The sequence below is a fragment of the Callospermophilus lateralis genome, chromosome 2, assembly GCF_048772815.1.
Source record: "Callospermophilus lateralis isolate mCalLat2 chromosome 2, mCalLat2.hap1, whole genome shotgun sequence".
Classification (NCBI taxonomy): Eukaryota; Metazoa; Chordata; class Mammalia; order Rodentia; family Sciuridae; genus Callospermophilus; species Callospermophilus lateralis.
The window spans coordinates 125,835,241-125,860,806 of record NC_135306.1 but is presented as its reverse complement, the minus strand read 5'-3'; the positions used below and the strand labels follow the sequence as shown (position 1 = coordinate 125,860,806).

At 34.6% G+C, this 25,566-nt stretch overlaps 1 protein-coding gene across 1 annotated transcript in view; it reads left to right on the top strand.

The window, feature by feature from the left end:
• Positions 1-25,566, top strand: part of Cntn5 (contactin 5) — a 494,625-nt gene that overhangs the window by 461,176 nt on the left and 7,883 nt on the right. The window contains exons 20-21 of the mRNA XM_076841939.2: positions 22,596-22,782; positions 23,223-23,335. Coding sequence (XP_076698054.2) covers positions 22,596-22,782; positions 23,223-23,335 — 300 coding nt within the window. The remainder of the gene's footprint in view (positions 1-22,595; positions 22,783-23,222; positions 23,336-25,566) is intronic.

The window sequence follows — 25,566 nt, the reverse complement described above, 5'->3', positions numbered from 1 at the left end:
AGATGGCTTTCACCTATAGTGGTAGTAGCAGAGTTTCTGAAAAGCAGACCTGTAGGTTATACTTCCAATGGAGGTATAAGACTTGATAATTAATTAGATGTGGGGTTGAAAGAAGAGTCAAAGACAATTCCAGAGCTTTCCAATCCAAAATGGTTGAATAGCATTGTCATATTTGGAGATAAGGAACTCAGAAAAGTGAGTCTTGCAGTTTAAAAAAAAAAAAAAAAGAAAGAAATCAAGTATTGTTTGGGATGGGTTAAATTTTATAAGCCTTCTTTATTTCTAAAAGGAGTTGTCAAGGAGGTTTTATATGAAGACAAATATTTGGGATTGAATAATGTGAGGACTCACCAGTATATAAATAGCTTTTGTTCATTTACTGGCTGAGATTGCTGACCAGTGAGAGAAGATGTCTGAGAAATGAGCCCAGTGATGCCTCACCACTTAGAGCTCAAGAAAGGAAAAAGGTGTGGCCAAAGAAACAAAGAGGGAGACCTGGAAGAAATTCAGCATCCAAGAAAAGAATTTTAGTGTGCAGAGAATGTTCCAAGAAGTCAAATGCTGCTAAGAAAAATGAAGCCTCAGCCAGTTTCAGTAGCACACACCTGAGTCCCGACTACTCAGGCAGCTGAGGCAGGAAGATCACATGAGCCCAGGAGTTGAAGGCCAGCCTGGGCAATAGAGAAACCCAGTCTCAAAAAAAGTAAAAAATAAAAATCAGCAGAAAAATGAGGCCTGAGAGTTCCAGATGGAAGTGGCAGAAGCTTTCATAAACTTGATGAGAGAGGTTTTGAAATGTTGGTGATCAAGGCTTGCCTGGAGGTTAAGATCAAGAGTGACACCTCAGTGTCAGAGCACAATGTTTTCACTAAATCTGTTTCATTCAAAATGACAACTTATCACAAGCAAAAGTGGAATATCCTTAAAAATCAAAAGCTCATAGGAATGAATCAAATTCTGGAATAATCACAATGACTATATTTTTAAATTGAAATGACCTGACACAAATTCTGACAACTGATTTTACACACAAAAACAGGGCAGAATCCATGGGCACAGTAACATCTATGCTACTTTATAATGCACTATAAATTGTAGTTTTAAAAAAATATTTGGTGTTTGTTATCAGAGGGAGGAAATCAACAACTTATTAATTGGAAAATTAAATATATGCTTCTTTTAATCAGAAAATAATTAAAACCATATAAACTTCAAACATGGTCAAACATGAAATTACTGTTATTTTAAATAGCATATGCTCAGCAAAGACTATTTTTAATGTATACTGTCTCATAACTGAATGGTTGCATGTAGATTTAAAACTAAATGTGATGTAAATAAAGCTTATCAACATCTCCCATCCCCTCCTTTCTGCACCCTTTTATATCTTTAAATGCAACCTCTGCCCATACAGGTATTTACTGCTCTCATATTATACCTATTATCTCCTATTAAAAATGTCATTTAGTAAAAGAGGTCCCTAATTATTACTAAGACATATTAATTCCTTATAGTTTAATAATTTATCTTACTTCTATCTCTTTCCTGTACTCTAAGCCTACCACAATCCTAGTTCTATGTGCTAATGGTAGGATTCTGAGCATGGTAACAGATATTTGAAACAAGAGCATTTGTCAACAAAACCCAGAAGATTGTTTCAATTTTTATGTACTTGTATCAGTTCTATGAGTCACTTTTATAGCTATAATTCTAACTTTCCTTGAATTGTCTGAAAGAGCAAATTACTGGAATGGCACTATATACTGTTTAGAAAATAGAGGAGACAGTGTTTTGGGGTTCCCCTCTTATTTTTCTTGAATTGGAATGTGGCTAAGATAGATGAGGTTCTATTCTTAGGAATGTTACATCCTAATGGAGGAAGAAATTTTGAAAAATAAAGAAGCAAATAAACTCAAATAACAATATGCAGAAATTTAAAGGTAGTACAAATCTAGTTCCTTTGAGGCACAAAAGAAGCAAAGGGACTAGACCTTAGTGAGCAATTCTGAGAGTAGAATTAGAAGTCATCAGAGACTCAGGCAGAGACAGGATTATGTAGGGGTATACAAATTATGGAAAGATTATTCTATTCCAAATGCAGTAGAGAGTATAGAGAAGCAACTTAGATGGGAGGGACAATGTCTGATTCATACTTAAAAATGACACTGTCTGTTCTTACTTGAAGAATGAAAGGGAAAGAGAAAAGGATCAGGTTATGAGGTTATTGCAATACGGTAAGCAAGAGATGATGGTGATTTAGGCTGGGCCTTGCAATGAAATGGGAGAGAACTGGATGTATTTTAGAAGCAGGGCTGGCAGGATTTGTTGGCTGGAGAGAAGAAAAATGGTTATTTCTGCATTGCTGGATTGGTCAAGTGAGTAAATTGTGCTATTTACCAAGAAATGAGAGAAATTGAACAAAGGGACAGATTTGAAGATGGGAAATCAAGAGTTCTGTTTTGGCCAGATTAAATGTGAGACACCTATCAGCAACCTAAGGATGTCAAGTAGACAGTAGGATATCTGAGTCTGAAGTCTAATCGAGAGATCAGGGCTAAAGACAGAGGTGCCATTTAAAGCCATGCTATTAAATAAAAGCACCTAAAGACAAATTTTCAAGAGGAGAAAGACAGTAAGGAGGGCTGTGCACTCAGCATTTAGAAGTTTAGCTAAAGAGGAGGAATCAGTAAGGAGAGCTCAGTCTGGGAGATGGAAAACCAGGTATGAATAAAAAATAAAAAGTAAAAGAGCTGACCAAAGGAAAGAAAATATTCCACTATTCTTAAAGCTGCTAAGAGAACAAGTGAGCTAAAGGCCGAAAAGTGCAAATTGTGTTTAGAAATTTTGGGTATTCCTAAGAAATATTCCATAATCAAACAAATAATCCATAACCCTTATGTTGTAAATTTAGCTATTTAAGGTGTTGACATTTAATAGCCTTAATAATGTCACTAATGATGATTAGTGGAAATAGTCTGAAGAGACCTCAATTCAGAGCTCTCTGCCATCCCATCATTACTTGCTGTGAAATTATCTAGGTCTCTTCTCAAGATATAGGTATTTTGATATTCATAAGAATTTCAACTCTCCAATCCTGCTGTCAAAAATGGTTAAAGAAAACTGCACATCTGAATATGTTTTTGCTCCAAAGATTATAAAGTGAGTCTAACCAACCACTGCAGAAAACTACTTTAGCCTCAGATTTAAAAAATAGTTGAAAAGAGACTTTTATATAGGAAATTTCCCTTTATGTACCCAGCATAACAGGAGAGGTAAATGAGAAATAAGAAATCATTTTAGAAGTTATATGCACAGATATATTTCCTTCTAGATTATTCCTGTCCAGAAATTCATATGTATTCTGATATCGACTATCTCTGGAGTACACAGTGTGGTATTAACCAGTGATAGTGCCTCAGTGTATTTTATTTAACAAACTTGAGGCTTTGTGACTTGATTCTGAAAACTTTGAATTTTTTTTCCCACTAATTGGGGAAAGCTACTTAGCAAGGATCAGAGATATAATTTATGTCATCAAGTGAAATAAGCCCTGAAACTCTCATATCCTCTCCTGGTTTCCCCCACCCAAGTCCCCATTATTGTCTTCTCCCTCCCCAGTTCTGACTCTGGCTACAGATGCTCCAGAATTTGGTTAAACCTGATTATGAACCTGGGTTGTTAGTCAGATTTTGCTTTCATATAATCCTGATCAGGCTTTATATATGTTTCATTAAAGTTCATTTTTTTATTTATTTACTCAACCAATATTTTATGAGTGCCTACTACATTTTGGCACAGTGATCAGGCTAAAACAAATAAAACAACTTCCTTTCCTTATAAAGTCCACAGTCTAGCAAAGGAGAGTCTATTCCTATTTTCTTGAGTGTATATTTTTGTTTTAATCTTATACTGAAGTCTTGATCCTAACTCCAGGTATCCCCTTTTACTCATGATTTGGGCTTATCATTCTTTTCCCTGATGTAGCCCAGGAGGCCAGCAATAAGGACTTCATTGAAAGGTTCCCCTGATACCATCTGTCAATATTCTACCTCCATAGGGCATTTTTGCCTACAGAAGGAAGCTCCCACTATAACTTGATATAAGAAATAATAGACAAAGCATTTTACCTTAATTTTCATTTGCAACAAACTCAAAAGTTTCAAATACATCAACCAATTAATTCAAATCAAATAGTCACTGACTTGTGTTATTAAATTGACTAATTGCTCAAGTACAGTGGTCACAGCAATTAAGATGGTAATAACAGTTATGCAAAAAGGTAAAGAATGGTGACTGTGACCCCTCTGCCACATAACATCTTTAATAGTAAGGGACTTTAGAACATTTTAGTGGCATCATCCCTTCCCACTCTGCATGAATCAAACCATGGATATTTCTCAATGTCACCATTAGGCTGGGAAAGAACTCCACTAGGAAGGGAGGAAGGAAGGGAAATAAAAAGCTGTTTTTCAACAAGATTTTAAGACTTATTTCTACCAGGATAGTACTACCTCAGAAATGGAAAATTTTTTAAAAAAAATTAAATCCCATATGTAGACATCAGCCCATCTAACCATATTTTACAAATATTTGATCACTTTTGTCAGCATTCTCTTAGAACAACCCATTTGAGAATTTCAGATACTTAAAAGTGGCTTGAGATTTCGTGATTGCAGAGACTGAATGTAGAAAACATTAGCATTGAGATATGTGAAATTTCTAGCTTATGATACACAGCATGGTTGAAAGTTGGAAATGGGTTGTATTTATGGAACAACTTTAATTCATGAATAACCATGACTATCCCATCTGGATTGCCTTCTCTGTCAGTGTTCCTGCAAGTAAATTATTAGGTTCTGTCTTGAATTTATGAACCCACCAGTACTAAAGTGTCCTGTGAATGGTAATCCCTGAATTCTAGAGCAGAGTACTTCAAGCTTTTCAGAGCATACCAGGATTTTTATGAGCATACAAATTCAGAGCAGATGCCATTTTGGCAAGAGAGTAAAAGATAATGCCAAATCTCATCATCTTTTATCCGATTTTCCCAGATCAGAAAGAAGAAAGAAATTGTGATAATGGAATATTAGATGATTCCTATTTTCATCTCTTCATTCATCAAGCATTCATTTAGTATAAAGTACTATGCTGGAAATAATCAAATTTAGAGGATCTGGTCCTTGACCTCAAAAAGTTCAGTCTAATATTGAGGGAGATTTATAGAAAATTAATGTAAACAAAAAAGAAAAACATTGGAACAGTATAATCCTCGTGTCCATAATTGCCCCAGGGTTCTTTAGCATCTGGATCTTCAAGAAATATTTTTGAGAATGAACTCACGCCTGTGACTTATATGGGTTTAAAGTTTCTGGGTTTGCATTAGCATATACTTCTGCCCCTAACATGCCCTCAATTTTCCTATGTAATCAGTAAAAATAGCTTTATTTGATAAATTTTTTAAAAAAGGAAAACTTCAGTGGATATATTTTAAAATACTGTGTTGTATATTCTACCTGTGGAACAGAGTCCCACATGATTGCCTGATTTATGATGTCTATATTTATTCTGCCTTCTGTGTTAGAGAATTATTATCTGTCTTTTTGTATTTCTAATAGCTAAAATCATTTTAATAGTAAGTGACAATGTGTTTTTGTTTTTGTTTTGTAGCACAGGGACAAGTATCCAGTGTAATATTTTTAATTCTGAACTTCTTGTGTTTATTATTGAAAGAAAAGGAAAGATAAACCAATTTATTCCATTTTAGAATTGTCACTAAAAGCCACCATCCTCACCTTAGCAACTCCTTTTCTTGGACTATGTGTAAGACTTGCATGTGTTTATTTTAAATCTTCTGGAGGATATGCAACTTCGAAGTCCTTGTAGACATGTCACTAAATATGTCTACTTATTGATCATGCTGAAAAGGCACAAATTGTATTTTGTTTTATAAAAAAAAGTGATGGTGGAGATGTCCTTAAGGGGAGAAGGGACAAGATTGTTATTCTTTACTTTAGGATCTGATGCAAATCATCAAGGCAAAAGACAAAAACAAATGGACCTCAGTGTTGACTGACCATAGAGCATGCTAGGTGGATGGTGTTTAATTTGTATAGTTAGGGAAGGAGAAAACGTGTGTGGGTGAAAATGGAATTTCAGATGTAAGTTAAAGGGAAAAAGAAGCTGATATAAAGCCAGTTACCAAAAGGCTAAAACAAAGATTTTATTTTTCTTTTCCATATGGTATGTGGGTAGCAGCTGTTTTATAGATTCACTTTGCTTTTTATTATGACTATATAAAAAAAGAATTTAAAAAACTAAACAGTAAGAAAAAATACAATGCCAATTCTCTATGTTCTTTTTTTTTTTTTTCTGAAATTCTGTGGACTGATTTAAATCAAATGGCTTTATTGTCCTTAACATTATAGTCCCTTGATTTACTTTGAAAAAATAAGTTAGTTTTACTATCAAAGATCAGCAAATCAAAAAATAAACTAAAGAAATAATATTTCTGGTGCTAAATTTTTTCCTTCTCTGGGTTCTTTCCAAAGGCAACTCTGTAGGGTTCTTTCAGAGAGCCATTAAGTACTCAGTTAATTGTGCTTTTGTTTTACTGGCTTCTAGATGCATGTCTTCATAGAGGAAATTCTATAATTCAAAACACTAAATTTTTTTCTATCAAAATTTTACATAAATCATTTTATTTAAAAATATTAAAATGTTTTCATGATTATATTGTTTTACCATAAAATGAACCAAAAAGGTATGATGCATTTTTTTCATATGCAGAAGTATTCCTCATTTTTTCAGTCTTCAACATAGATGTGAATTCACTTCACCACATTTTAGAAGGTATTTTTTCATCCCTGATCCCAACCATCCATAAGCTATTCAAAAGTCCATCTATAGTCTTTCTCTTACATTATGCACATTTGGACTCATACAGCATCCCTACCAAAATAAATAACAGATGTAGACATCATTTAATTTTATTTTACAAATGCTTAATTTTTTTTCTTGGAAAACCCAACTTGAAAATCATTAAGTTGTAATAAATTCTTCCTCTTGAAGGCTAGTTTTATATTGTAAGCACCTGACAATTCATTTATGACACAGAAGTACTAACTCATTTAAGTGTTGACAGATACAGATCTAGACTAGCTCAATGTACCAGGAAACAGAACTTTTATAAAGTGCTGGAGCACAGTAAGAAAAAAGAAACATGAAAACAGACTTGTCAATATAAGAATAACAATCACTAAATGATTGAGACTTTATTTTCTAAAAGGCAAGCTTTCTTTTTATAATACATAAAGGAAAGTACACAAATAATAAATGTACCGATGAATGAGTTAAGACACAGTAAATACAATTCGTGTCATGAAACAGAACACTAATAAAACTGAAACACACTTGTGTCTCAGATAGTTATCTTTATTCTCAGCTCTCCCCACCCCCCCAAAAAATTGTTACTTCTAATAATAAACATTGATTGGTTTTGATAGGAATTTTTTAAAAACTATATGTAATTTCAAAAACTAAGTTTGTCTATTATTGCATACAGCTGTAGTTTATACTGTCTGTTAAATTATGTTATATGAGTATCTCACAATTTATCATCCTACCATTGATGTACATTGAGGATGTTTCCAGTTTCAGTCTGTCATGAATAGCACTGACCACAAAGCAATTTCAGGAGAATTATCCTCTTCAGAATATTAAGTTTCTAATGCATGATCATAATATAATTTTGTTTTTCAAGTATTCTTTGTTCTTTGTCAATATAAGTTTTGCAACTCAGATTTACCTGTTATTTTTGGTACTATCAGAGCTGTTTTGTTTTTAATTTAGATTCCTTTAACTTTGTATTATGAAATATTTTAAATATGCAAAATATGCACAATAGCACAATGAATTTTTATGTACTCAGCACTCACCTTCAGCAAATATGAACTAATGAATAATCTGTTTTATGCGTAATTCTACTTAATCCTCATGTATTATTTTGAAGCAAATCTCAACAATTGTTTCACCAAACATAATTCAATTTAAACCGTCTCTAAAATAAGAACTTTTAAAAATTGTCACCTGGAGAAAGCACTCACTTTTTGAGGCAGGAAATTAAAAAATCACACCTAATGTAATTCTGTCTTTAAGGATTCTAAGTCTCTTCCTACATTATTTACTAGGTGCCCCAGTGTTTCTCCCTGGGCAAGCATAATTATCACTCTGCCAAGGATTTAAACAGGGCTTAAACTCACATTTGGGGTCTTATCATTTCTGCAGTTCTCTCCCTTCTTGGATTTCGCTCTTAGTCTCCAGCTGCTCTTTTTGCACTAAGCTTCCTTTGCTACTCCAGCTGATAAGGCTGCAGACTTTCTCTACCATAACCAGAGGGCTTGGAGGAGTCCTCAAACCAAAAAGCCACAAAGTCACACTTCTTGCCTGTTGCACTTCAGTGTTTCAGGGGTACACTCTGCCCCAGCTTCTCTCTGCCTGTGAAAGTTTGAGATTTTATAGTTCTCATCTGGGACAGAATTTGTACAAGCACTCTTCTCATCCAGATTTCTCTCATTATCTTAAATCTCTAGGATTTGTGATATTACTTTCTTTGAATAGAATTTGTTTGCCAGGCATGGTGGTGCACACCTAGGCTAGTTTTATATTGTAAGCACCTGACAATTCATTTATGAGATAGAAGTACTAACTCGGTTAAGTGTTGACAGATACAGATCTAGACTAGCTCAATATACCAGGAAACAGAACTTTTATAAAGTGCTAGAGCACAGTAAGAAAAAGGAAACATAAAAACATAGACTTGTCAATATAAGAATAACAATTACTAAATGATTGAGACTTTATTCTAAAAGGTAAGCTCAAGGGGCTGAGGCAGGAGGATTGAAAGTTCAAAGCCAGTCTCAGCAAAAGCAAGGCACTAAGCAAGAGCCCCTGTCTTTAAATAAAAATACAAAATAGGGCTTGGGATGTGGCTCAGTGGTTGAGTGGCCCTGAGTTTAATCGCCAGTACCCTCCCCCCAAAAAACAAAAAGTTCATTTAGCCTTCCTTCTTTCTCCTCTGCTCTTCCCCTTTCCCCTGCCTCCTTTAATCAAAAATACATTTACAAAATTTTGAGTCTCTGCAAATAATTAACTTTGGTTTTATTCATTTTCTTTGTTTGCTTTTCCAATTCATTAAGTGGTGCTCCTATCATTATACCCTGCTTTCTACTTTATTTGGGTTTAAAAGGTACTGTTCTTTTTCAAACATTATATGATGAACGTATCACTGATTTTGAGTTTTTATTCTTTTCTAATATAATTAAGAATATATAGCTCCAAAACTCTCCATTCTGAGCAACTTGTAGGGAATATAACATAATACAATTAAACACAATTTTTTCAGATCAAAATTTTATACTTGAGTGTTCACTTTCAGATCAAAACCTTTATTCTTTCATTTAATTAAGATGCATTGAGATTACTGGGTTTATAGGTCAGCTCACAAAACACTCAAGTACATTAGTTGTAATAAAATTCTCCCAGAATTCTCTCTATTCAAAGTGCTTGTGTGTGTGTGTGTGTTTCTGTATGAGTGTGTGTTCCTGGCAATTAAGCCCAGGTCGCATGCATTCTAGTAAGCAATTTCCACTGAGCTACATTCCCAGTCAAAGTGTTTTTCGAATATTTGAGCAAAGAAGGTGAAGAGGAGATGGAAACTAACATTGTAAACAACCTATACTAAACTACATGTATTAAGAACAAATTCATATTTATACCCATATTTATACAAGTTTATATTTATACCTAGTCTTCTTTAGTCCTTTTTGTCTTTTTAGGTAACATCAGGAAAAAAAATGCAAATTTATTCAGTAATATCTATTATTGTGTTTCTTCTGCATTTTAAACTTCTTCACCTTATATGCTCTAATCACTATTGAACTGCTGCATAAATATTCAAAACTTTAAACATTGTTTATTTATCTTGTTTGATTCATTAAATTGTGTCCTTTTTGATAACATTATTTCTGGAAACAAAATGACTAATATGCATGCAATCTAATAACATTGACTGCTGACATATCTCAGGGTATTGATTATGAATAGCCAATTTAATAACTATACCTAGTGTTAGATTAGGAATCTGGAGATGGGCTAAATTGAGGCAGGTTGGAACTTTACCAACCAAAACAAATTCATCTTCCATGGGAAATGTGCTCCCCATGTATAGGATTTAGAAACTCTCAGTAAAAGGACATGCTGATCATGTTGCATAAGGAAAGAGAAATGTAAAAGGTAATTTAAGAATTCATAGGAAGACAGTTATAGTATTTTAAAATGCATCTGAAGCTGAGAAATCAGTAGAGAAAGTACACTAGCAGTGATATGTCTGCCTTCTAACCCTCAGTTTGGAAGCATAGAAAATCAGCTTTCCTTGATTCCCCTTAAAGTATCCATGAAACCCTGAGGAGAGAGACAATCCTCACTGCAATCACAGTGAGTGGTATGAAACAAAATTATTACAGTGTTTTCTGGTTTTTCTTTCCTTTCATCTTTGTGCAATGACCCAGCCTCAAAATCCCATTTTCTAGGTGCAAGCAAGCAATGAAATAGCCTCTGGCCTCCTCCTCCTTCATCTTTTCTTCAATGAAACAAACTACACCCAGGCTCATGAAGCTCTCTCAGCTCAGGCCTGGGTTGATTTGTGTGTGTGTGTGTGTGTGTGTGTTCTGGAGAATATCAGTGGAGTTTTACCATAACAACCAATAATCTGGCATCTACTGCACAGCATGGACCAGTACAAGAAAAATATAGTGTAGAAATGCAAGTCTCCCCATTCAAATAAACCTTTGATTCCCTTTTAGAACACATATCCACTTAAAATTCATTTGGGTAAAATCTAAGGGTTATTAGAAGAAAAATCTTTGAAGCAAAGAAACAAATGGTAAGACTAAGTATTAATTCCTTTCCCTATAAAAGTTTTTTGTATAAATCAAAGAAAAATTTTAAACATACAGTTCTAGATCTCCATGAGATAAACAAGAATAGTTCTTCTATATTTAAAGAGCAGTTCGGAATATGAAGAAAATGTAATAAAATCAAAACCAAAGTCACTAAAATAAAATATTCATTGGAAGCTGCAAGATGCAAACTTCTTACTGCTAAATATTTAAACCAGTGCTTCAGAGTACAAATGTGAGAAATTATCCCAAAATGCAAAGTCAATGAATAAGGAAAATATATTTTAAAAAGAGATAGAAGATGGCAGATATGAAGGACAGAAGAGTTTTTGTCTATAAACAATAGGTTTCTGCAGAAGAGACAGAATATATGAAACAAAGCACTAAAAAACAATTAAAGTGAATAAAAATCTCAAAATAATGCAACCCCCAAAAAATGCCTATGTTATGAACACAGAGACATTCCACAGCATTTCAGCAAATACTAAAATCTTAAATGTCCCGCATTTATCATCCCCATAATCCTCCAAAGTGTTAATTTCTGTAAATATTTCTTGACCCCATACACCTCTCCAGGTCCACCACTGTAACCCAACTCCAGGCTGTCCTCATTTCTAGCCTGTACTCCAGCATTGTCTCCTATATGCACTCTGGCCCCTTCCCAATCTGTTCTTCATGACATCATTATTTACTCACTAAGACTGATTTTAAGTGCTTCTATGTATCCATCACAAAGCAAATGATTAAACAGATAAATGAGGATAAATATGTATAGTGACAATTATAAGTAATAATATTAATAAAAGAGACAGACAAGGGAGGGGTGGTTTTAGGTTGAACTGGAACCTCCAGGAAGAGAGAAGGCAGTTGAGAGAGGAGCTTTCTGGGCCACTATGAAAGGCTCCCAGGCTCTAAACCCAGCAGGAGGTTGAGTACTTGAGCCCTCTGTTCCTGGAACGTGGTGGACAAAGTGAGATGAGATTTCAGATGAGGTGGAAGAAGGATATAGAGGCTATAATAGGCAGAACCTTGCAAGCCACGGGGAGGACTTTGGAATTTATTCTCAGTACCCTAGGAAGTCTAGCCTAATAGCGAAGGAATGACCTGATTTGTGTTATTTTAAAACATACGAAAGTTTGATTGCTGTGTGTAGCTTTTCAAAACATAAATCTGATCACATGTGCTCTCCCATTTTTATCCCTGCTTAAAAGCCTTCAGTGTGTTACACTTGCTGTTAGGATTAATAACAAATATGTCCGTCCTAACACCTTCACATAGCCAAATACAAGACTAGCTGCACCCTTCATCTCTAGCGTCAAGTGTTGCCACACTAACTCCCACCCTCTATCAGCCTAACTGGACATTTATCAGGCCTTTGTGGGCCCTGCGCTCCTCTCTCCACACTGCACACACCTTTCCTGGCCCTTCCCTCCCTGGTTGACTGCTTAGCTCCTACTCGACTGTCTCTGCACTAGCAGAGACTCCCTTGGCCATCCCCGCCTCACTGGGTCTAGTCCTCCATCGCAGATCTCTGACAATATTCAGCTTTCCACAAAGTCTATCAACACCACACTTACACATTTGTTTGTACAGTTTTTGTTCTGTGGCTAGTGCCCTAAAGGAGATTGTAAGCTCTAAGGAACATGGGGACCACATCTACTTTGACTCATTGTTTGCCTGCAGGCAACTGAGGACTAAGTGTTTGGCAAGTAGTGCATATTCAAAAAATATTTTTGAACAAGCAGCTGAATTTTGTAACTTCCAAAAACTCAGGTCTGGGTAAAATTTTACACTTCAATATACATTTTGATTATTTAAAAATTTATAAACTCTCATTTAAAAAAAGTTACTTTCACAGGTGTAAAAATCTAAATGATTCTATAATATTTAATAGCAGAAAATAGAGTGGTGTCTATTAAATTTAAGGAGAGTGGCATTGGATGAGCAGTGCTCACTGGGTACATTTAAAGATACAAAAATGAGTATAAAATGTTTGGGTTTTTTGTTTGGGGAGGGGGAGTTTGAAGAAGGGGTGGAGGTCTTGGGTATTCAATCCAGAGACTCATGCATAGTAAGCACAAACTCTCCCTTTAAGCTATACTTCCATTCCCTAAGAATTGTATTTTTTAAACCTAGCAACTAACAAAAATTGGTTAAGATGATATATCAACATTACCTGTTGTAGTAAATTTATCCCTCTACTGACGAGTGTTGGTAATGGGGGAGACTGGGTATGTGTTAACTAGGGAGAAATGAACAGTCTCTGTATCTACCTTTGTATTTTCTGTGAACCTAAAATTACTAAAAAGTATGACATGAATATCTTAGAATTATCACACCAGAGAGTGAAACATATTCTCTACACAGTTAAAATAATTATTATCCTGAAAAAAATCAACTTTGGAAAAAAATATCCACTGAAAAGAGCCGTCATGTAGATTTAAGTTCAAATCTATACTCTTAAAGGTATTGGATGACAAAAATTCATATTTATTGTCCAGCACTAATAAAATTATATACCAATTTTAAATAAAAATAATTTGGAAGTAACTAAAATCAGAAAAGCAGATTTAAAAACAAAGGTAAAAAAGAAAACATACTTACAAATCAGAGATATTAAAATATCAGAAAAAAAGAACAGCTCAGTAGTTGAGTAAAACTAGGAAAGCTGTTTTAAAAAATGATTCCTAAAACAAAAGGTAAGTACTGATTTACCCGTTTTACAAACTAAGGATATAGAGATTCACTGGTGAAGTAAATGTCCAATTATTATTACAAATACCAAAAGTAAGATTTGAATATGGACCTTCTGGCTTCAAATCCTTGATCTTCCTAGAGCTTACAATAGAATGATGAATTTCTTACATTTATTCATTTTTGTTGGAAATGAAAGTTTGTACAAACTATTTGAGTCTTTACTGTGGACCAACATTGCTATGATGTCTTAATATTTCCATCTCATCTTAAAAAAAGATCTTATAAATATAGATCTTTTCAAAAATTATAAACTTATTTTTCAGGTAAACTATTATTTACTTTCATTTGATTTTCAGCAATTTCTACTTAGTCAAAGAACCCCTCTACCTAAAAATACCCTCACTGTTTATATTTTTTATGGATTATCAGGAAAGTTATAAGACCTAATTGTCACCTTGAATAAAATTAATAACTCCTTAGTCAGTGTTCCTATTCTGTCATCTTTGTCTCACATGAATTTGTAAAGAACATATTTTCCACTCATGACTCATAAATGAGATTACTGACAACTGGAAGATGCACCTTTTTTCTTCTAAGATTTGAAAAAAGAAGGTGGGGGAAGCTTCTAAGAAAAGATTTGAGAAAAGCTACAATGATACCTTTTCTTTTTTTCATTTCTGGGGAAAATATTAGGCCATCCTGCATATGAAAAACAAATCATGTAAAACTTCCTATGCTCTCTTTAATATGGTGTCACAGATTTTATTTGTAAGAGATGAATAATTGATATCAATACAGGAAGAGAATATAGTTTTAATGAAATGAAAAAATTAGGTGAAATTCATTTTTATATTCTTTGATTCCAATTCTTGCATCAAATTCACCTTAGACTTCTAAGGTGAATTCCTGGGCAGAATCTCCTATCTTATCAAGAACTGAGGTCAAGGACTAGGGATATAGCTCAGTTGGTAGAGCACTTGCCTAGCATGCATAAGGCCCTGGGTTAGATCCCCAGCACCCTAAAAACAAACAAAAAACCTGAGGTCAACAACAGAAGCTAGTCCACCAATACTTCTTTCACAATATTCTCAAACTTCAAAATTTTAATCTCTGAGCTAGTAGTAGTTTAGATGACAATGTAAGGGGAAGAAAAAAATTGCAATAACCAGAGAATGTGTTTTCATCAAGTGGCAAAAATGGGAGCTAAGACATTTCTAATCTAGTAATTATATTTTAGAGATTTTAGCATTGTCTTTAATACAAAAAAAATCAAATTATAGTCATTACTCAGGCTAAATGAAGTTAAATTCTTTGTTATAAATATATTTATCAGATATATTTGTTAATTTTTTATTTAGACATATGTTAAGGCATTTTAATCTAAAAAGGATTAGGTAGCTCTTCAATATTCCTACCAAGTATTTTCTTTTAGATAAAACAAAAAGAAGTCAGCTTATATTTCAGTCATACTCTTTGAAATTCTCATCATACTATTGTTTTGTAGGATAAATCTTGAAGTCTTGCTGTTCATTCTGTGAAATGTTTAATAAATTTGGATGATGACATCTTAATGGTCAACACAGGTTCATGGTACATAGTTACCCACATGTCAATCCTAAAAGTAGTAATACTTCAAAAATAATTGTTTGTGTAGTAAACTCACAAGACAAGGATCCTGACTTAACCTTTTCACAAAAATGGGATGTAAAATATGTGTTCTTTGGTGATTATTGTTCTACAGGATTTTAAAGAGTTAAAAATGTTCAAATTAATTTATTTTTGTAGTGTAAAGTCTCCATAAACTATACTCTTAAAATTCTCACTACAAACAGAAAAAGAAAAAGAAAACCAGTGTGGAACTTTTGCATTAAAATTTTCATAACTTTGTAACCCATGTAATCCTTTGTGGGTCCTATTTTAGGGAATTAAGCTACTATGGGGAAAATGAAGTACATGAAGATATCCATGGCAACATTTTAATTAACCAAGCAAAAATTGAAAGCTACCCAAATGTTCTATAATAGGACGATGGTTATATAATATATGTTACATAGACGTATTATAGAATGTTATTCTAAAAATTGGAAAATATTTATGTGTAACCATAATGTTAGAGAATGAAATACGACATTAAATCAGTTATAGTACAATCGTAAATACATCAAACATAAAAATAAAGAAACGGATACGTACAAAAAAAGGAAAACAATTATGCTAGGGTAATAAAACAGGCTGTGTATGCTTCCAATTTTAAATATTTATATCTTTTAATGGTTTTAACTGCATTCATTGCAAGTGATTTCACAGAGTACAAATTTCATGAGTGGATAAAATATCTGAGGAAAGAAATGAAATGAAAGTTTCAACTTTGGTTGTATGATTTTGAATACTCTTAATTACAATTTCAGCTTAAGAATCACTGAAGATGCACTATGTTAAACTCCATATTTTGATTCTCTCCCACATGGTAGAAAGGTGTGAATAAACAACTATTTCATTCTGTATTTTTATAATATTAAAAAAGGAAATAATAAATGAATTCTGGCACTCCTGGTGTCATTTGGTGCACATATAATTCTTTATCTTCCAATGAGTTACTTAAGAAACATTTTGTATTTTTCAAGGGAAGGTTAATTTTGTGGTGGTTAATCAGAACATTAAACATTCAATATTTAGAAGTCCAGAATTTGGGGGTCAGGGTACTAGAAATTGAACCCAGGGGCTCTTAACCACTAAACCCCACCCCATCACTCTTTGTATTTTATTTAGAGATAGTGAGGCTCTAAGCAGCTCAGCAAGAGCCTAAGTTGCTGAGGCTGGCTTTGAACTCCTTGCCTGAGCCTCCCAAATTGCTGGGATTACATGTGTGCACCACCAAACCTGACTTAGAAGTCCAGAATTCTTACTGAAGTCTATATTTGTGTCAAAATCTGTAGTTTCTTTACCTGTACTCAGCTCCCTCAGAATATATATTTAATTGTATTTAAAATAACTGGTTAAGGAAAATTGAAACAGAACATGAAATCAGATATATCACTGGAAAGGAAAAATACGCATTTGCTCATCAATGATTTCTAAGCCAATTTTGCAGCTTGAAAATAACTAATTTTTTTCTTTTTTTTTTATTTTAGTTAAAAATATTCTCAGAGACCAAGCAAGATAAGCTAGGTTTTGGAACTGGAAATAATGGGGCCAACAACACATAAAAGACAATATTAGCAGCTTTAATCTTTAAAAAGTTGTTTTCTGGTGGGACTGCAAATTGGTGCAACCACTCTGGAAAGCAATATGGAAATTCATTAGAAAACTTAGAATGGAACCACTGTTTGGTTCAATTATCCCACTCCTCAGTTTATACCCAAAGGACTTAGAATCAGTATACTACAGAGAAGCAGCGACATGGATGTTTATAGCACCACAACTCACAATAGCCAAACAGTGGAACCAGCCTAGGTGCCCTTCAACAGGTGAACAGATAAAGAAAATGTGATCTATATACAGAGTGAAATATTCCTCAGCTATAAAGAATGAAATTATGGCATTTGTTGGTAAATGGATATACTAGAGATTATCATGTTAATTGATATGAGCCAATCCCAGAAAACCAAAGACCAAATGTTCTTTCCGATACATAGATACTTGTCTAAGGCCATGGTACCCCAAACTCCAACTATCTTGTCTGATATTGCAGATGCTAACACACAATGAGCGAGGGAGGGAGGAAAGAATAGAAGTTCATTGGATTAAACAAAGAGGAACCTGGGAAAGGAGGGGGGATGTGATTAGGAAATATAGAATTGGACATAACTTTCCTATGTTCATATATGAATACATGACCTGAGTAACTCCACATAATGTACAACCACAAGAATGCAAAGTTATACTCATATGTCAAAATATACTGTCATAAACAAAAAAATCAAGTTTTTCCATATTTTTATTGGTGCATTATAGTTGTACACAATGGTGATATTTGTTATATATTCATAAATACACACAATATGGCAATACAGTTAAGCCAATATGATTGCCCAGTATTTCCCATTTTCCCTCCCCTGGTCCCTTTCTTCTACTCTACTGATGCTCCTTCAATTTTCATGAGATTCCCCCACCACACCTTTTTCTTTTTCCTCTCTAGCTTCAATATGACAGAAAACATGCCTGACTTTTGAGATTGGCCAATTTCACTTAACATAATGTTCTTGAGTTCCATATATTTTCCAGCAAATAACAATTTTATTCTTTATATGGTTGAATAAAACTCCATTCTGTATATATACATTTTATTTACCATTCATCCATTAATGGACACCTAGTCTGGTTTCATAATTTGGCCATTATGAATTGTACTGCTATAAATGTTGATGTGGCTGCATGCCTTATAGTATGTTGATTTTAGATCTTTTGGAAATCTACTGAGGAGTGGCATAGCTGGGTCATATGGTTGTTCCATGCCTAGTTTTTTGAGGAACTTCAATACTGATTTCTATTGTAGTTGCTAATTAACAATCCCACAAACAGTGTCAAACTGTTCTTTTTTCTTCACATACTTTCCAGCATTTATTATTTGTATTCTTCATGGCTGCTATCTGACTGGAGCGAGATCAGTCAGTGTAGATTTGATTACCATTTCCCTAATTGCTAATAACGTTGAAGAATTTTTTCATATATTTGTTGGCTACAACTCTTCTTTTGAGAAGTATTTTTTAGTTTATATGCCCATTTGTTAATTGGGTTATTTGGTTTTATGGTGTTAAGTTTGAGTTCTTTATATTTTGGATACTAATCCTCTATCAGAAGAATGGCTAGCAAAGATTTCTCTCTCATTATGTAGGTTCTTTCTTCACAATCTCAATTATTTCCTTTGCTATACAGAAGCTTTTTAATTTTATTCCATCGCATGTATTATTTCCTGAGCTTTAGGGGTCCTATTAAGAAAGTCACTGCCTGTGCATATATGCCGGAGTGTTGACTCTATCTATTCTTCTAGGAGTTGCATAGTTTCTATTTTGAAAATCTTTGATTCATTTCTAGTTGATTTTTGTGCAGAGTGAGTGATAAGAATCTAGTCTCATTTTGTACATATAACAAGTTTTCTCATTTATAAAAAGAAATTTTCAAAGTTCAGTCACTAAACTATGTTCATTCAATTCAGTGTGAGGATGGGGCTAAGAAATAGGATTTGATCATTTTATTAGTCTTTTTATATATAAATCAAAGATCCATAGGTATATTAGGCAGGGTTTAATTGTGAAGAACTGATTTATTTTTAACTAGCTTTTAGCATGAGTGTTTTATGACAGGCATAACTGACTTACAAAATTACTGAGAATGTGAAGTCAACAGAATTCATGGTAGTCTTTCAAGAATAACCCTCAAAGCCAAGCAATAGAATTAAGCCCTTAGAAGTGAGACTGAAGTCTTCTAGAATCAGGAAACCACCAGCTCCAGAAGCATATGCCACTGTCTTGGTTAGGAGGCCACCATGATCAAGATGGCACCACACTGAGGAAACCACCCTCATCCCAAGGGATTTTATTCTTGCCACTTCCAGCATCCCACTATGTCTACTATGATTTACACGAACAAATTGGCTGCCCTGTGAGCTGCCTCTTGACTCTCATAAGGCCAATAGGTAAGCAATGAGACATGTACTAATGCTACTGCAAGGAAGCCCAAATGCCTCCATTACTGGGCTTCCCTGCCCCTGCAAAAAAAAAAAAAGGCAAAGGTTCACCTTCATCTCACTTGTAACTTTCAAATTTGATGCACCTGCATCTGACTGACTGAATCTAAACACATCCAGACTCTAATTGCAAGGTAGCCATAGAAATATGAATTTTAGTATTCCATCTTCATCAGTATAATACACACACTAGAATTAGGGTGAAATGGATGTTGAACAGTTGAACTGTACTATACATTATCCATTCAGTCACTTAATATCCAAATGCACTATTTTCCCTATTCATCGGCTCCCCAAAAGTATCAACTTGTACCAATGATATTGCATACAAACATAATGCAATTACATCTTTCACAAATTAAAATGAAATCTGCCCTCTCCCATAATGGCAAGCCCAAAGAAAGTTTCAGCAGTCAATCTGTCCAATCTCTGGGTGAAAGTTTGTTCCTCCTCTAATAAACTGTAGTAGAAAGTCGTTTAGCAATAACACGCTCTGTGTAAAACATGAGAATAAGGTCTTTTCATACTTATAAATATATATGAAATACAAGAAAAAGATGACCAACAGATAACAGTCTTCATTTCATAAAGCTTCAGATGAAATTTGTAACTTCTTTGTCCTCTCCCCATTTCTCTTTCACTTTGCCTTAGGACAGCACCTAGATTGGTTGGGTCCTTTGAAATATTGTGATAAAATGACATTCTTCACAGAACTAAAAAAAAATCCTAAAATTCATAAAAAAGAATAAAATACTGAGACTATCCAAAGCAATTCTAAGCAAAAAGAGCAATGCTGGAGGTATCCAAATACCTGATTTTAAATTAAATTGCAACATTATAATAATAAAAAAATAGTATAGTAGTGGCATAAAAATACATACAGAGACCAGAATAGAAAATAGACAAAACCACACAAGTACGGTCATCTGAACTTTGACAAAGATGCTAGAAATGTACATTTAAGTTAGTCTCTTTAAAAAAAAAAAGATGGAGCTGGAAAAACTTGTTGCCCTTATGTAGACTAACACAGTTAGATCCCCATCTCTCAACATGAACAAAGTCAGATCAAGATGTATCTAAGACCAGGTACGAGACAAGAAACATCTCAACTTATAGAAGAAAATACAGGGTCAATAATCCAACACATAAGTGCCTGAAACTTAATTCCTCAATAGAACTCCTAAAGTTCAGGCAATAGAAGCAAGAATTAATAAGGGATGGCATCAAATTAAAAAGCTTCTGCACAGCAAATGAAATAATTAAAAACATGAAGAGAGAACTAAAGAATGGGAAAAATCTGTGCCAACTACTCTTCTGATAAGATTAATATCTAGAAACATATATGAAGAACTCAAAAAACTTAACACTAAAAAAAAAAAACCCAAGTAACCCAATCAATAAATGGACAAATGAACTGAACAGGCACTTCTCAAAAGGAGAAATACAAGGGAACAAGTATATGAAAAAAATGTTCATCATCATTAGTAATCAGGGAAATGCAAATCAAAACTACACTGAGATTTTATCTCACTCAAATCAGAATTACAAGCTTCAAGAATACAAGTACTAATTGCTGGCAAGCATGTCATGAAGATCACTGCTACTCATTTATCAAAAAGAATTAAAGACCAGCATAGTACAGTGGTACACTCACACCCATGTTTGTAGCAGCACACTTCACAAAAGAAAAACTATGGAACCAGCCTAGGTGTCCATCAGTCAATAAATGGATAAGAACACACACACACACACACACACACACACACACACACACGCACACCACAAAATGTAGTTTTATTCAGCCACAAAGAAAAATGAAACTATGTCATTTGCAGGAAAATATATGAAAATTTAGAGCATCACATTAAGTAAAATAAGATAGAATCAAAGTCAAGGATGAGTATGTTTTCTTTCAAAATGTGAAGGTTGGAGAGAATAAAAGGAAAAAAAGTGCAGGTGGGGAAATCTCATACAATTAGAAGAGAGACCAGTTAAGTAGAGACAGGAGACCAGAGGAAGGGAGTAGGAAAGGGCAAAGGGAGGGACTAGGGAATGAAAGTGACCAAATTATGTGCATATATCAGTATGTCACAATGAATCCATTATGTGCAATCATTATACACCAATAAAATTTTAAAAAGTCATAGCAATCCACATGTTCATTCTTTTAAAATTTATTTTATGTATTTCTATTGTGCATTATAATTATACAAAATAAAATATGTTTAAATTCTCATACATGCACATAATATAAGAATAAATTTGGTCAATTTCATTCAAGGTGCCCCCTTTAGTCCTCTCTTCCCTGTGTTCATTCTCGAGATCAAAGCCCATAGCGACTTCCTATGTTCACAAATGGAAGTGGCAATCCTACACATGCTTCAGAGCATCTTCCAATTCAAATTCCTCACTATTCACATTGTATACCAGAAACCGTAGTTGAAAACAAATCTGGAAAATGTTTGGCTTTCTAGACATCACAGTAGACAAGGCCCTTGAAGGCAGATGAAATGGGTACAGTGCAGGGTGTAAGGAGGATTAATCTTTCATGAATTGAGGCAGGGATAAATTCTAGTGTTTGAGCAGAGTTAAACCTTAGCTTCACAGGGAAACAAAATTATGAGACCATCCACCATGAACTCAAAACAGGAAAAGATGATCTCAAGGCACAATCCATGTTTCAATAGAAAGCTGTTTCATTCTGTCATTCTTCCATAGCCCAATAATACTATTTATCTACACTTAATTTACTCCAAGATATTGTGGGTATTCTTTCATCTTCTCTGCACTGAATACAGCTTGTGAGATTTCACCTTTATGTAAAGCCCAAAAGGAAATATTGTTCATACCTATTTTCTCACCTAATTCATGCAAGGTTTCCTGGTTTTGAAACACAGTAAATTATTCTGATAGCCTGTGAAAGGAAAAGCACTTCTGCAATTTCTTTGAATGAGTCTTCAATAATATCACAGTGCATTTGTATCTCTTTCACACCACTGGGCCAGGGCTGTGAGGTCTCATCCTTTGTTGCTTTGCCGAGTGCAGCTTTGGTAGTGGTGATTCAAACATACAAATCAGGCCGGGGATGCAATTTTGGTCTCATTAGTGAGTCCTGATAATTGGGTCATACAGGGATGATTTCTTTCCTGGGGTGGCTGCAGGCAACATCCAGAAAAAAAAAAATTCTAAATATTCAAGCAATCATAATCTCAAGGCAAACTTCAAAATTAATTTGTCATTTGATAATTTTTTGACAGGTTGGTTACTGGAAAGACATGGAACAAGAAGATGCAGCAGAAACAGTCAAAACTAGGGGGAATGAGTCATTTATCATCCTGACAGGATTAGAAGGAAATACATTATATCACTTCACAGTGCGGGCTTACAATGGAGCTGGATACGGGCCACCTAGCAGTGAAGTGAGTGCAACCACCAAGAAATCCCGTAAGTGACCTGGGCTTTTGTTTGTTTCAGACAAAAAGGAAACACATTTTCATGTTTCTGAAAGCCATGTGAGGTACATAATAAGCAGAGTCAAAGGGGGGGTGGCGATTCATAGTCTTGCTTCAGTGCTTAGATCTGAATTCCAAAACTAGCTCAGAAATTTTTGCATTCACAGTAGATAAAGGTTATCTTCCTGTGAAACAAGGCTAAGCGATTCTGACACCAAAGGCAGATAAAAGGATTCAAGTTCAAAAGCTCAGTAGAGGAGCTATTAAAATGACACTCCTAGAGCAAAACCCTCCTTATCTGACTCCAGCTGGAAGGAAGCCTAGGGGGCTGGACAACTACTAAACACGTGAAAAGACTCAAATACTTGAAAGGATTTAAATGAAGACACATATTTAAGAATCCTTGTCAGTTCACTTTTGCTTATTTTGCAGCCCCCAGTCAAGCACCTAGCAACCTCCGGTGGGAGCAGCAAGGCTCTCAGGTGTCTCTGGGCTGGGAGCCGGTCAGACCTTTAGCCAATGAATCAGAAGTCATGGGTTACAAGGTGAGTGTTTCTTCATTCCTGGCATACACATTCATCCCCAAAATCGTTCTTATGAAGACAGACCATTAACGAGGCATAAAAAGGCCCACTAATAAGCCCTTTGTATTCTCTAAGTCATTTTCTGTCTAGATCTTAGAATGAGGCACCTGTCTACAGGTGGAGGAAGCCAAGGCAGTCACACTCAGTGCCCACACTGCACAAGGCACAGGAAGGGAAGGAGTAGGAAATGCAACAACAGTCTGAATTCAGTGTGAGAATCATTCAGTATGAATAGCTCCATGACACATGGTGCCAGGCAGAGGATCCTGGCACATCTTCCCACACACAAACTCCTGGCAGACGGCAAAGACTGGACGTCTTAGACTGAATAGAAAGACTTACTATTAACAAAGAAACACAAGAAAGAAATGCTAGGGCCAGCATGCTAGATAGGAAAGAGTCCATGGAGAGAGACGGCAAGCTCCAAGACACTTCTCACACTTATCCTGCCATATGCCAACCAGAGCTCTGAAATAGGAAGACATCTACTCAGCTTGTTTTCCAAAAAAAAAAAAAAAAAACTTGATTTTTAAATACATGAGGTCTATAAGTTGAATTTGCTTACTTTCAAAATCTTGTTCCAGAAAAATCAGCTTCAATTATTTATCTTAAACTCCATACAAAATTATTAGTTGAATATTATTTGTAGATTTGAAAATACTTTAATAACAATATGTAGACTGAAAAGCATTATTATTATGGTGTGTTTTCTGCTATCAGAGATGGTCACACAATGTGTTTTATGTATGAAGTGCCAAAACTCTGACACTTAAAAACTGAAGTTATAAATGGGAAATACATTGTTTTGATAAGGAGTTCTCCTTAATATTTTAAGACACAACCTGCAGCAGTATATATGATAAAACTCTCTCACACTCAAACTCACACACATACTCAAATCTGTCTCTAATCCTCAGGAATATTGAATTTGATCTTTTGGTAATGGGTGGGTGTTTTAGTTAGCTTTTGTGCTGCTGTGACCAAACAACCTGAGGAGAACAGTAAAGGAGAAAAATGTCTATTTTGGTTCACAGTTTCAGAGGTTTAGTCCACACTTGGTCTCTAGATATAAGAACATCATACCAGAAGAGTTGGGTGGAGAAAAGCAGCTTAGAACGTGGGAACCAGGAAACAAGAAAGCAGAGAAATCTCTATTCATCAGGCACAAATACAAACCCCAAAGGCACATCTCAAGTGAAATACCTCCTCCTGCTACACACTACCTGCCTACAGTTACCACCTAGTTAATCTGTGTCAATGGATTAATAGTTACACCTCACATAATCTAATCATTTCACCTCTGAACCTTCTTTCATTGTCTCACACATGAGTTTTAGGGGCCACGTCATATCTAAACCATAACAGTAAACAACCCCTTTTGGGGGTCTTTCCTACAGCACTCTCTTATCTAAATCTTTCCAAAAGACCATGTCCTCATAACTTGCCCTCTAAAGCAAATATAACTTTCAATGATTAGGAGTAGTAGCGTTTTCAGAAACGTTGACACACCAATCAGAAACCAACTTACTATCATTAGGACACTGGCAAGCAATCTCCTGAACTAGAAAGCAAATTAAAATTCCAGAAACACCGAGGTAAAAACATATATGGCTAATTGCTGGAATCATGATTTTAGGCATCTCATTAAAAATAGAACCCATTCAGATAAACATAAAGCATTACTTAGTGCAGTATTTCTCACTGCTATATTCTTGAGACTGCTCAAGAGATTCTGGATTTGTTGGGGTTTTAAGTAGTCTATATTAATAGCAATAATTTCAAAATATCACAGCTTCTATTAGTAAGCAAAAGAACATTATGAAGAACCAGAAAATTGTTGGAAAAGAGATGTCCGTTTTACATAGACTTTAAGATATACTATTAACACAATTTATTCCCACTTAAAATAACCTATTTGATAGGTTGAATAAAACTTGATAACTTATTTATCATATTAATGACTTTTTCTGATCAATTAGCCAGGGTCACTTTATTTTATTTACATTTCCCAATCTGAGATCTACTGCAATATTTTTATCAATGCATTATTTATAAATGACTAGGAAAGTGGAAGAAAAACTTAAAATAAAAGTTTCACTAACTTGGTATCCCCCGCCCCAAATTATCTTGCATTAAGAAGGTTGTGTTTTGGTAATTTCATTCATTCAGGGTCTATATCTACAATCCTTGGT